Source organism: Phyllostomus hastatus, unplaced genomic scaffold (genome assembly GCF_019186645.2).
Source record: "Phyllostomus hastatus isolate PE091 unplaced genomic scaffold, TTU_PhHast_1.1 phas_contig_29, whole genome shotgun sequence".
NCBI classification, from domain to species: domain Eukaryota; kingdom Metazoa; phylum Chordata; class Mammalia; order Chiroptera; family Phyllostomidae; genus Phyllostomus; species Phyllostomus hastatus.
Window position 1 is genome coordinate 27,912,891 of NW_025333835.1, and position 14,229 is coordinate 27,927,119.

General features: G+C 34.3%; 1 protein-coding gene across 1 annotated transcript in view; it reads right to left on the minus strand.

The window, feature by feature from the left end:
• MYCBP2 (MYC binding protein 2) overlaps nt 1-14,229 on the minus strand; it is a 267,325-nt gene that overhangs the window by 163,329 nt on the left and 89,767 nt on the right. Inside the window, 2 exon segments of the mRNA XM_045839168.1 lie at nt 7,217-7,298; nt 8,239-8,358. Of these exon segments, the coding sequence (XP_045695124.1) occupies nt 7,217-7,298; nt 8,239-8,358 (202 nt within the window).

Below are 14,229 nucleotides of genomic sequence, written 5' to 3' on the forward strand. Positions count from 1 at the left end.
AGAACTTCCCATCTAATAGATTTTATTTTTGTTCTGATAGAGATCATGTGCAAGAATTTGAAAATTACATAAAAGGTAAGGTAGTGAATGGAATAAATCAAATACTGAGATCAGAAGTTTTTAAACCTGATCCAAAGGGCTTCCATGAAGTCTTTAAATGAGTTTCAGATCTGTGAACCTCCTAAATTTCTAAGTCAGTTTTTACATATATATTCTTTTATCTTTATTTTTCATCAAGTTCTCAAAAGGTCACCCTAACTGGTTTGGCTCAGTGGGCTAGATGTCATCCCTCAAAGCAAAAGGTCACCAGTTCAAATACTAGTCAGGGCACACGCCCGGCTTTAGTGTTTGGACTCCAGTCGGTTAGGGTGCATACAAGAAGTAACTGATTGATGTTTCTCTCCCTCTCTTTCATCCTCCCTTCCCCCTTCTCTTAAAATAAATAAAGTCTTTTAAAAACATTCGCGAAAGGTCTTAAACTAAATAGTCTAAAACTACAAAACAGGACGATTACTGCCTATTATAGGAGAATTGGTTGAATCTGGAAACCTTGTAACAATCTGTACGTGTGGGGTGATTTATTTTTTCCATAAGCCTAAGTTAGCCATTGGAAATATAGACAGACTGATTCATGCTTTAAGTTTTACCATGCCTGAGCATCAAAACCAAGAGGGTGTGAAAATTGAGGATACTGGTAAGAGTATAGGTGAAGAGAATAAATAACAATCTCTGACTTGGGTAGGAAATAAAATGAAAAGGGTGAAAGAGTAAAAAAGTGGAGGGCTATGGGGAATTAAGTCCTGAGAATGTCGATAGCCAAATAAAGTAAATTAAAGCTAAGTAACAGAAGAAGAAATTGGCCTCAGATTATGGGTCGTGTATACTTAAGAATTCAAGTTAGAGGGGTGCTAGACCCAAGATGGACTCTGGGAATAGCTACCATGAATATGGAAATAAAGTTTACTAGATATAAGGGTATATGGGGCCATTCACATGGATACTGAAGTCACTCACGAGTAAGACAAGATTCAGACTGAGAAAACACTATGAGGCAGATAAATTTTCTTTTTTAAAAAACTATTTTATTTATTTACTTATAGAGAGAGGGGAAAGGAAGGAGAAAAAGAGAGAGAAACATCAATGTGCAAGAGAACCATCAATCAGTTGCCTCTTGCATGCCCCCAACTGAGGACCTGGCTCACAACCGAGACATGTGGCCTGACTGGGAATGGAACTGTCAACCTTTCAGTCTGCAGGCTCATGTTCAATCCACTGAGCCACACCAGCTAGGGGGAGATAATAAATTTTCAGTGAATGAAAGGCAGTGACTCAAAGATAGGTAATAAAAGGGAAATAGAGGAGACTAGCCCTACCTCAAAAAAGCAGTAATGGATTTTATTTTAAATATTTCATTTCATTCTAGGATGGCTAAGGACAGCAGTGAACAGTAAAATGGTTCTCAACTCTGAGATACGGGGAGTTTTGGCAAATAAACAATAACCCCTTCAAAAGTCTGTATAGTACACTAATACCCTCAGAGAAATGTGCAGTTCAATTCAAACAAAGAATTAAAAGAAAAGTTCCTGTAACTGTTTACTTGCCTGAAGTTTACAAAGCGCTTCCATACAAAATACATCATTGATTGCTAAATTAACTCTATATGGGTAGATCTGAAGAGCTTAAAGGATGTCCCCAAGACTGGGTGGCAGGTCTTCTAATACATAGTCTTTGAACTCTTTCCATAATATCAGTGAGCACATTCATGACATTATTTGGAAAACACAGGAAGAATAGAAAAGGAAAATTATGTGTGTTAAGTGTGTGTGTGGGTGCATGCCAGGCACTTTACATATACCGTGTTGATTCTGCAGCAATCTTTACTTAAACTAAGGCTCACTAAATCATACTCATATAGTCGGTAGGACATGAAGCAAAGATCTGAACCTTGTTCAAACTGTTCCAAACACTATGATGGTACAGAATACTAACGCAGAAGGAGGACAGTATAGCAAGAAAAAGATGAAACTCAGAAACATTATAAAAACTATCAAGATTCTATTGGAAAAAGTAGAGTAAAAGCATCCAAAGCAATATAATCTTTTTGCCAACACCCAGGTTTAAGTTTACTGAAAATGTTAAAAGAATTTGGAATTTAGAAATTTAGGAGCATACTAGACAAAATAAAGAAGCAAAAAAAGAGGGCTAGTAGACTCATGTCATGAGAGAATACATAAAAGCCTTCATACGCTTTTGGCATTCACTTTAGCACTTACTATGGACTAGGCCCCGTGCTAAGTAAATAATACGCATCATCTCACTGAATTTTCACAACAACCTTCTGAGAGAAATATACTTACTCCCATTTAAGAGAGAAAGAAACTAAGACACAGGAAAGTTAAGTAACTTGGCCAACATCATACAGGTACCAAGTATTAGAATCAGGACCCAAACTAGAAACTGAACTCAGTCATTTTCATTATCTTTACATCACGTCCACAACACTTACGTTACATTAATCACACACTATCAGTGCATGCTATACAATAAATTCCACTTAAAAGCACTTGATTACTAGAAACAAAAAAAAAAAGACCTGCCAACTGTATACTTATTTAAACTGTCTGTAAATGTTCTGCTTTGTGGTAGCTAATATTTATGCTATGGGGACTTTCTTTCCCAAGATTGCTCGTCTGTATAAGTGGCGAATTCCTTCCTGAATTAATCACACAGCTCTTGCCTCCTGCCTTCCAAGTCCGACAGATCCAGACAAATAGAGTAACCAGAATGCTTACGGCAGGAAGTTTTGACTAATTCTTGCTTAACACCACACGGGCCATCCAGTTTAGCTCCCCCACACCTCGTGAACTGAGTCTTACAGTCACAGCTCCATCGATGGAACCAAGAGTGGGAATTTACGTGCTGGAAAAGAACAACTTTGAACAGTTGAAGCAAATCCCACCAGTACTTATTCTTTTTAACAAACCCTAGTATTTTATTTTCAACATTAAAACCTATCATCTTTCATGAAAATGATCAATTCAAGCTATTGAACATAGTCAGAAGATTGTTATGATACTGTCACCTGAGCAATTCACTGTAAATCAAGGAATGGAGTTCACTGGTATAAATCAGGACCATAAGGCAACAGTTTTTGGTAACCGCTATACTTTGCAAGCTGACATGAGCACCCTCCCTTTCAACAGCCATTACACCTCAATGTGGCATGGCAGGATCTTATGCTAATGCTGTTCATTCTTCATAGTTCAGTTACCTGAGGGCTGTGATTTGATTACAGTCATGATTTTCACAATTTCCCTTCCCTGCAGTCAAGACCACAAAATATAACTATTCGCCAATTTTCTGTGGAATGACATCCAAGTACAGTCTGATCTGTGAAGTGACCTCTTGGATGCCCATGACTGACGCACCACCATGTCTACCTGCACTACTTTTCCAGTTTATATAATGACTCACAAAACTTCACCAGCTAAATAACAACACAGTAATGATGATGATGGTCATGAGAATAAATCCTCTTCTATGCCATGAATCTCCAATGAGAAGCTGAATAAATTGCCAAATTATCCACACAAATTACAAGCCCTGACTCAGTCTGTAGTTACCAGTGAGGCCATTCAACTGGGAGACAAAATATCTGTTGCCTCTAGCACCCGTGATAGTAATTGCTCAGCCTGATAAGCCATTCATATCCTATCATATCCAATGTCCAATATCCAAACATCATATCCAATGACATTTGATAAAGTAATGTTGTCAAGACCTTTTGCTTTTTATAAGCACAGTATTTGTCAATAAGATTGTGACAGATTTCAAACCTTTTGACAATAGTGTTGAATATATGTTGTCTTGTTTTTTAGTGAGCTCAGCTCAATTATACCTCAATCATCTCTTCTCATTAGCAACAACATCCAAAGTAACTGAGTACATTCCTTTCATCCCAATTTCATGTGCATTGCTAATGGATCTGACCCTGCCCTCTAGGGATACACAGTAGTTCTCAATCCTGGATGAGCAGTAGAATCTGGACAGTTTCTGTAAATACAGATGCAGAATCCTATCCAGGACTGCCACTGCTGCCTCTAATACCACCCCTCACCCCCAACACACACCTCTTAGAAATTCTAGGTGTGGAATCCACACATGGTATTTTTGAAGTTCCCCAAGTAAATCTAGTGTGCAGCCAGGATTAAGAATAACTGATCTTTGCTATGTAAGTAGCATAATTCCATCCCTGCCACAGTAATGGAGTGGTTTAAGAACAAACTAAACATACTGGATTTTATTTAATTAATGTGAATAAGAAATCATATAGGTCCAGTTGACTCAGCAGGTATCTTATGACTACAAGGAACAATAAAACATAGCGGAAAGACCAAAAAGGAAGAAATTCTTGTGGCAAACCGAACTGATGAGTTAAACCTGGCTTGAAGCTTCCCTATGTATGTATCTCCAGACTTAATAAAATAAACCTGGTTTAAAAGTGGATCACTCGTATCTTCAAGACAACCTGCTGCAGGGAGAAGAGCTGATTGAGCCTCTTTGGGTCCATGAGGCCACTCTTTCCCTGGGATGCCAACAGGCTGTGACTGAGCGCCGTGAAGGTATTACTACTGGCCCATGCGCCTAGTCTGGGGCTCTTCAAAGGGCATCCTGGGCCTGAGGTCATCCTACTTGCCTGGCTGAAACTCTCTCAGAACTGCATAGTAATCTAGATTCTATGTACTCCATGCTTCTTCCTTCTTTCTTTTCATAGGGGTCAGACCTGCATCATATCTGGAGGTTTCCCTTGCCTTTTCCTTGCTTATTCCTGCTCTCTTCCCTTTTACCATATTTTGCTGTGTATAACATGCACATTTTTTGCCCAAATTTTTGAGAGAAAAATAAGGATGTGCATTATACATGGGTAACACTAATGCCATATTATCTATATATTTTTAATTCTTTTATTTATAATTATGCGTTAAAATGTAACTAAAAAACAGTAGGACACAGCTACCACCGATGAACCTCTTTAAAGGAAAAAACGTTTCTTAAAGAAAGAATTCCAAGTAGAGTTATTGTCAATGTGCATAAAAAAGGATGGATGAATGAAGCCTGCATGGAAATCTGGTTTAACAAAGTCTGGTCACGAAGGCCTGGAGGGTTACTTTAAAAAACAGCTTTGCTAGTTTCTGATCACTTCAAAGCCCATGTTACACAAAGTACAAAAGCAATCTCAGCAGACTTGAAAACCCAACTTGCCGTGTGATACCTGGTGAGCTAACCAGCCACCTGCAACCTCTCAATGTGCCAGTAATCAAGCCCTTTAAGGCCCTAATGAAGAAAGAGTGGACGTTGCAGTCAGCTGGTAATGATTTAACACCTACGAGCAGAATCAAGAAAACGCCCATCGTCCGGGTTTGTAATTGGATCCTAAGATCATGGAACAGTTTCAACAAAAAAGTGGTTGTGAAATTGTTTTAAAAATGCAGCATCAGCAATGCTATGGATGGAACTGAGGAAAATAAAGTTTACCAGGATGAGGAAAGTGACTTTTCAGAGATACCGGTAATGTAGAAATTGAAGAAGACAATACTCATATTATTGACAGTGATGAAGAGTTTTTGCCCTTCTATGATGCCTAAATATTGTAAATTTGTTACTAGTGCATAAAATTGCTTGTACCATAATATGTTAAAAAATAAACAATAAAATTCCTTTATAATACAAAAAACAAGTATCTAAATAAAATAAATAAAAACTGAATTAAAAAATCAAAACAAAAGATTTTTCCCTCAAAGTTTGGGCCAAAAACATGGGTGTGTATTATTATACATGGAAGCACATTACACATGGCAATATATAGTATCTTTCATGCGTTTTCTCCCAATAAATTCTTTGTACATCTAACCCTGTCTTAACATCTTCTTCTTGGAAGACCTGAACTAATAAAGAAGAATTTTCTATACTTTTTACCAAGAACGCTCTCACTATATTAAGCAGGACATGGATTCAACTGCTATAAGGAAAGCCAAAGTACCAAGGACTTAAATAAGACAGTTTATTTCTCTCTCAGGTAAGTATCCAACTGCAAGAAGCTGATGTGGCAGTTCCATGGTGTCAGAGACCCAGACTATTTCTATGATGTGGTTCTGCCATTCTCAATACGTGGTTCCCAACTTATGATCACTATGATCACTTCTCCAGTTCCCGCCACCACACATGGGTTCCAGGCAGCAAGCTGGGAAGGAAGAAGGTGAAATAAAGGGTATTCCCTCCCTTGCAACAGCATGATTCCAAAGTGGCTTAGTTCACATTGGAAACTAAATCTGTTTAGTTTACATGGCCTTACCTTGCTGCAATGAAGGTGGGAAAACAAGTCTAGCTGCCTGGTCAGGTCACTAACTAAAACTTGACAATCAAATGAGGAGGACAGATGGAAATTAGGACATGTGTAGTAGTCTCCACCACCATTAGTTCTCCACTGTTCTGGATAAGTCAAAACAGTTTCTCTGAGAGACCATTATGTTCTGTTTAAAAATTATTCAAAAGTTTCAATAACTTCTTTTTAATTTTGGACCAAAACTTCCAAACACACAACATCAAGTCACATAAATGAATCCACTACTGATTTTTTAAAGTGCAATTTGAGGATGTTCATTGTCTTTTCTATTGCTATGAGCAACCTTTAAAAAGGTAATTATTATTAAGAATATAGTAGGGCTCTGACAGGTGTGGCTCAGTGGACTGAGTGGTAGCCTATGAACCAAAAGGCCACCAGTTCAATTCCCAGTCAGAGCACACACCTGGGTTGCGGGCCAGGTCCCCAATTGGGGCTGTGCAAGAAGCAACTCATCAATGTTTCTGACACAGATGTTTCTCTCTCCCTCCCTCCCCTATCTCTCTAAAAATAAACAAAATCTTTAAAGCAAAATTTTAAAGAAGAATATAGTAGGATTTTTATGATAATCACAATCATATTTTAAATTCATAAAATGTAAATAAGCTTTTCTACTGAAACTACAAATCTATCCCCACAAAGGCACTCAACCATAAAATCAAGAACCACCTATAATTTACAGGCACACTCTGTAAAATAGTGGTATAAATACTATTTCTAGTATAGAAATATATATTTAGGGAAAAAAGAAGAAAAGGAAAAAGAAAGAAAAAGAAAAAAACAAACTCAATGTCTTCAAACAGTGAGTCAGAGTACCTGGAATTGACATCTCCATGTCCTAGCTGCCCATGCTGCCCGTAGCCAAATGTATAGACATCTCCGTTCTCCATTAAAACCACTGAAGCCAAAATAAAGCACTTCATTATTTCATTATATGCATTTTATATTTCTATCACACTATACTATGAACAGTGTAATTTTCACTATTTAAAATTTATAGAGCCATTAAAATAGGTAATTGAAGCACACATTTATATTTAATGAAAAATATAATTTTAGTTCTTTAGCACATTTTTGTAGGTTATAAAAATGCATAATGTTTCTCATAATACATACTTCAAAAATTTTTATAAGTGCCATTTAATAACATTAATAAAACACTGGTTTGGGTCAACCGTAAACTTTTTTTAATGATAACTACATATAAAGTATTGTTCTCTCCTATCTAAGGTAATTATATAGGTAGCAGATAGATTTAAGCTATCTACAATTATGTACAACATTAATAAAATGTCAGAGCTTTGAATATCTGTCAATACTTATCAAATAAGGAAATATATTCAGCATCAAAAAATCTTAACAGGTTTATTTTTATAAAGGTTGATTATTACAACCCAAGTTACAGAGCCTAAATGCAATAATTTACTAAAAATTTAAATATTTTTTATATTTAAAAAATAAAAAAAATATGTTGATGTATATGTCTACCTGAACAGTAACAAAACCAGGGACTAGATTATAAAAATCACAGAATTTTAGAGTCCAAAAGAATTCCAGAAATTATTTCATCTTCAGGAATTTTCTCAATTAAATTATAATATAAATCCAACAGAAGATAGACTAGAAGTCAGATCTCTCGACAAGTAAATAACTACTCCATCATGCCACAGTTCTTTTAAAGAAACTCTGTAATAAATACAGTTTTTTTTATATTTGAGAGGTATTGCCACACTATAGCTTTTAACACACAGTTAGCAGACTACACTTGTCTATGCTAACAAATAACTGATTTTGCACAATTGTAAAAATGCAGTTATACCCTAAAGTGCCGCTGCTACCTGAATGGTGAAATCCACAGCTGACTTGCACTGCCCGGAGCTCACAATCAAACCGCACAGAGCCTGGAGGATATGTTGTGATTTTGCTTGCATCCTTTTCTCCCCGTTCTCCACTTCCATCTGTAAGTGTTATAATTTGTAATTAAGCCATTATTCATCTTCAAAGTAAAATTTTAAATCAGTTTACTATGGAAGAACAAGAGAAAAATGTTAAAAGGAACAAGCAGGAAGAATCTGCAACTGTTAGAAGTGATAGATCAAGAATCTACCTGCAAAGAAGCAATTTTGAAAAGATATAGTACTATACACTTCTGTTTGCAAATATCGCTAAATCAATAAAACAGAGATCTAGTAATGAATAAAGTCTATTAATCTAATCAGTTATGTAGTATAAATAGGTCATTAAGTTATGTAAATAATTCTAAATGTAATAATTTATATGGGAAAATTTAGTTTGCACAAAAAATAACTGCATGCAGTCAGTTAACAATTATTTTATACTTAGTGAAACTGTTAGTACTAATCATTAAAAAAATTCCTAGTTGTCTTACAAATGACTTATCTTTCCCAATCTCAGAAAGGCTACACTGTCCATCAGTATCACTAAATTCAAAGTTTTAAAAATTTATAAACACAAAATAGCTTTATCCAACATACGGTAGTTCAATGGCTTACTCTCATTCATCTTTCCTGGCTCACCTTTCCCCTCAGCCACTCTGCTTTGTGGTCCTTCCGGCCCCCAACCACTAACTGCTTTCAACCAAACCTTTCTCTTTCATTCCCTTTTTCCTCCTCCCTTCTGGCAACTTCCTCCTAAGTCTGCCTTAAGCCTTCCCTGATTTCTACATCAGACTAACTATCCTGCCTAGCATTCTAACCATAAAATTAAAAAAACACACTCCAGAATATAAAATCGTTAATTTGGAATGTGTAAGAGAGTCAACTTATTTTTCTTCATGTAAAACTACATATCACTAAAATATGACCTTTATATCTTCAAGATTCATATTCCTTGCACACAGAAGAAATGTCAACAGGTAACTAGTCTAAACCATTCTCTTCTGGCATTGCAACTCTAAACAAGTGTGTATAATATGCAGGTACAAGCGTGATCTACAGACACACATTTTTAATTCTGTATTTTCGTTTCTCATTTTAGAATGCTAAACAGAGTAACATCAAATCATTTCATATTCACATTATCCTTTGTTTTTATCTAACCTTTAGTAATATCCAGGTAAGACAAAACTGGCCTAAATTATGCCTTTCTGTAACAAAATGATTATCATTTTAAAAAGCTTTAAGCTTGTTTACTAGGACAGTAAAACCTCACTAATTCGGAATAACAGAATAGGTTGGCCTATATGACTTACTGAAAAGGTCTCAATCATAGGACATTTAAGTAAAAATTCAGTTTTATTACCTTCAAGCAGTACAGATTACAGATTAAACTAAATGCTACACTTAATAAAATGTGGTTACCTACATTATAATTCAAAATAGGCCTATATTACATAAAAATGTACCAAAAACATAAAAGTCCTTTAACATACAAGAATTAATTGCTTGACCCAGAGGTTGAAGGCACGTTGAAGAAATCCTTCATTTCTTGAGCCTTTGAAAAGCTAGTGATTTTAGACAGGTTTCCCCTTATAAGAATGACCCTGAAAATTCAGAGGAAGAAATTACTTTGAATTTTTAATTCAAAAAGATCACAAATACTGCATCTGAAATATCATAAATTCTGAATTAGTGAGAGGTTTTACTATGTATGATAGGATAAAGAATATGATTCCACTTTTGCTAAATTATCTAATGTGGGTTTGCCAAGAACGGATGGGCTACAAAAAGAAATTACAACATTTAGTTTCACTCCATCCAAAACAAAATATACTGTTATTCAAAGACTCCTCAACTTGGAAAGACAATGGAATGGTTAAACATAAACATGTGCCTATACAAAAAGAAGTAAGGTAGCTTCCAAAGACTATTTAAATAAGATGAAAGATGTAGAAATTTCACAACTTTATCTCCACTGGTAAAAACATCTAATTATTAAAACCAAATCTGATTTAAAATAAACACAAATTTTCCAAACTTAAGTAAATTCAACATTACAAGTATCATTCCACCTTATGTAAGTGGATTAATGCCTACTTATAATCTTTTACCTCTGAATTTATTTAGCATTGCCCTCTCTCTGTATCAGAGATTAAATATAGATACAAATCCCACAATAGAGACATAGCATCAGGGAAAGAGAAAAAAATAATAAAGCTCAGTAATTTACTGATTAATACCACAGTGATCAAAAGAATAGCAGCTAGTATTTAAAGTTAAAAATAATACTAAAAACATTTTGTTCAAGTTAATCTAAACAAACCAGTATCCATACAAAATAATTCTCAATTATTACAGATGATGAAAATATTGCTAATATAAATAAAAAAGTAGGGATGAGATTTTTATGATTATCAGCAGCAGTGGCAGAATTAAAAAAACAAAACAGAACCTGTATCTGTATTTGATGTCAGTGAAAAAATCAAATACAATTCTAACAATTTAGAAATTTCTAAAAGTTTATCAAGGAAAACTGGTACCCATTAAGTAGCCAAAAATTTAGCGTAAATTCCAAGTGAAATTCAAGAACATTAATTCTGGTCATGGTCACTATTCAGTAAAGTGTTAATAAGCAACAATAAAATTAATCTCACATTTGCAGGAAAACTAGTTGGTCTGAATATTCTTATAAGCAGCCATTCAGGTATGAATATATCTATATTTTCCCTGATATAAGTATGTTCATACATACATCATGTGACATTGAAACTATAATAGCTATAAAGTTTTGACAGATATGTACCAAAATTTTGAGTGTATATATACATTATTTACACATATTTGTGTGCACACAGAGATGATTCAGTATCTAAAAGACTTTAACTTAATTTTTCTTTAAATCTACATTTTTGGGTAACCTTATGGTCATGTATATCATGAAATATATCATAGAACACAGTGAGTACTTTGAGCAACATCATTAAAATTAAACAGCAAAGTAGTAGGTACTTTCACTAAACACTTGACTATCTGCTAAACACTGTGAAAATTTAAATAATATAACAGGATAAGTGTGTTCGGGCTTGAACACCTAAGAGACTTGGATTGGATTCCTGGTTCTACTATTTGAGAGTTGTATGACATCTGGACTTTGTAAGTCTTAGCTTTCCCATCTATTAAATAGCAATAATAGTACATTACCTCACAAGGCTCTTATGAAGATTAAGTAAAATAATGTCAGAAAAGTGCTCAATCAATATGCAAAATTGTTACTTACTTTAATCAATACAATAATCTGATGACACAGGTACCGTTATTGCATTTTGCAGTTGGAAAAACCAAGGCTTAGAGAAATTAAATAACCAGTCCAAAGTAATAAATGGTGGAGCAGTTTTGGGGTTTGATCAAAAATAAGGCTCGTGTATTTTACCATCACCAAATGGCTGAAATTATAAAACTAATTACACATTTAATATACCTTAAATTTTGTACCTTTAGGATAATTCTAAAAAAGAATTCAATTCAAAATATTAAAGTATTCATGATTTCTATCTGTAAAAAAATATATATGTATTTGTATATGCCCATATCTACATATTAATTGGATCTTCATACCAACATAATCAGTCAAAAATTATCATTCTTGTTTTTAAAATAAGAAAACTAATTTATGAATGGCCATGAGGTTCTAGTAAATGACAAATTTATGATTAAAGATGAGGCCTAATTCCAAAGGCAAAAACATTTACATTATACCACACCCCTTCCAAACAAAAAACATGTAAAATGCACACAGATGTTTATCAGTGTGTCTCTCAATTTTCACATCATTCACTTCAAGACAGAAATTTCAAAGACTACCTCCAGAACAAATGCAAAATGTTCCTAACTAGGAATACTATATTAAAATCTTTTAAGCCCTGGCTGGCGTAGCTCAGTGTATTGAGCGCGGGCTGGGAACCAAAGTGTCCCAGGTTCGATTCCCAGCCAGGGTACATTCCTGGGTGGCAGGCCATAACCCCCAGCAACCACACATTGATGTTTCTCTCTCTCTCTCTCTCTCTCTCTCTCTCTCTCTCTCTCTCTCTCTCCCCCCCTCTCCTTCCCTCCCTAAAAATAAATAAATAAAATATTTTTAAAAAACTTTTCTTTAAAAAAAAAAAAACTTTTTTCTGTGCAAGGCACTGTGTGAACAGCTGAAACAAATATTAACCCCAATATCTGTTTGAAATACAGTCTATGGTTACATTTTAAAAATAAGTTACTACTGTATATGTTTATATGGACTATATGTTATGCTTATTGATTCAGCCTTAAATACTCTATTATTTTCTCTAGTCAAAACTTTGCCTGGATAGGATGGATTTGTGACCTCTCCTGAATTCTCTCCAATCAGTCAGTTCTCCAATTTTCCATCTTAAAACTCACTCCTGTTAACAATAAATCCATAGTCTTACCCTCCACACACCCCAACCAAAAAAAAAATATCAACCTAGAAAATTCTAGCTATTATCATCCTACAATTTATACCACCGACATAACAACATAAGACAAAATACAGCAATTAACATAGTGAATTCCTCACTGGAAGACAAATAGGATAAGAAAAAAGAGAGAAAATATATGAAAAAAATATGTATTAAAAGACTGACAATATGTAGCAACAGTAAAAAGCAGTGTGAATGGTGAGATGACTGAATGACAGGAACAGCGAGTGCAATGAGGGCAAGGGAGAGAGAATCTGTGGGTACACAGGAGTTAGTAAGTGGAAAGTTAATAATCTTTATATAAAATAGAACACCGTTACTTATACTTTAAATTTAAATTTTGGTGGTAAAGAGATGAAACTGTCGCTCAAAATCATAAAATCTGATATTTAAAAATATGGCCCTAACCTGTAATACTACAAAAAAAAAGTCCTTCCAAAAAGTGCTACAAAAATACAAAAATCTTGTTATAAAATAACCCTGTGGCAGAAAAGATGGAAGTTAGGCTAGCTATCATCGAGTAATTTCTGTAGCTAATCAATGTGACATTACAAAAAGTCTGTTTTAAATTTATACCTTTAGTCTCCATTTGCATTTCATTTTAAATTTTTGGAAAAAATGAAGATGTTTGTCCACAAGATACTAACATAGAGTTCAAAAAGTTTTAAACTACTCCATGTAATGTAAATATTTAACATCAGGTAAAATATTAGGAAAAAACTTCACTTTTGTATAATTGTGGGGGAAAATGACACTAAGAATATCTGTTCTAATAGGGGCACAGTTGAAAATATGAGATCAGAGAGTCTAACAATAACTAAAATAATTTACACAGCATACCCAAAATACCATTCCTTACATTAAATATTTATGGTATTGTTAAAGCACTCAGTAAATAAAGCAATCACAAATTTTCCTATGGTTACTCACATTAGATTTAAAATACTTGGAATCTTTAGTTCTGCAGAATGTATCTTAAGTAGTGCTCTACTTCTGCTTATACTAAAAATGGGTTTTGTCTGCTTTGTTTGTGTTTTTGCTTTGAGGGACAGATTGATAAAGTGAGAAGCAAATAAAAATAAAATTGATTGTAATATACTGTATGTGAAAGTTTAAAAATAAAATTAGTCTATAACAGTTTTACAGCAAAAAAAAATAAGGCACAAAACAAATTAATCTGACTATTGAAATAGGTGATTTTAAAACCTTCTATTCTATTTGGCAGTATTTATCTTAGGCATTTAAGAAAACAGCAATGGTAAATTACACTACTTAAAGAACCCCTTGTTCACATGCTAGTAGGATTCAAGAAAGAATCTACATATAAATGTATACATTCTCTGAATTAAACTCTTTCCTGGTCTTAGTTGATCTATAATCTGTGGTTTAAAAGTAAATAAGCTTGCTTTAAGCATATTTTTAATTAATATAAACTCTGATACCT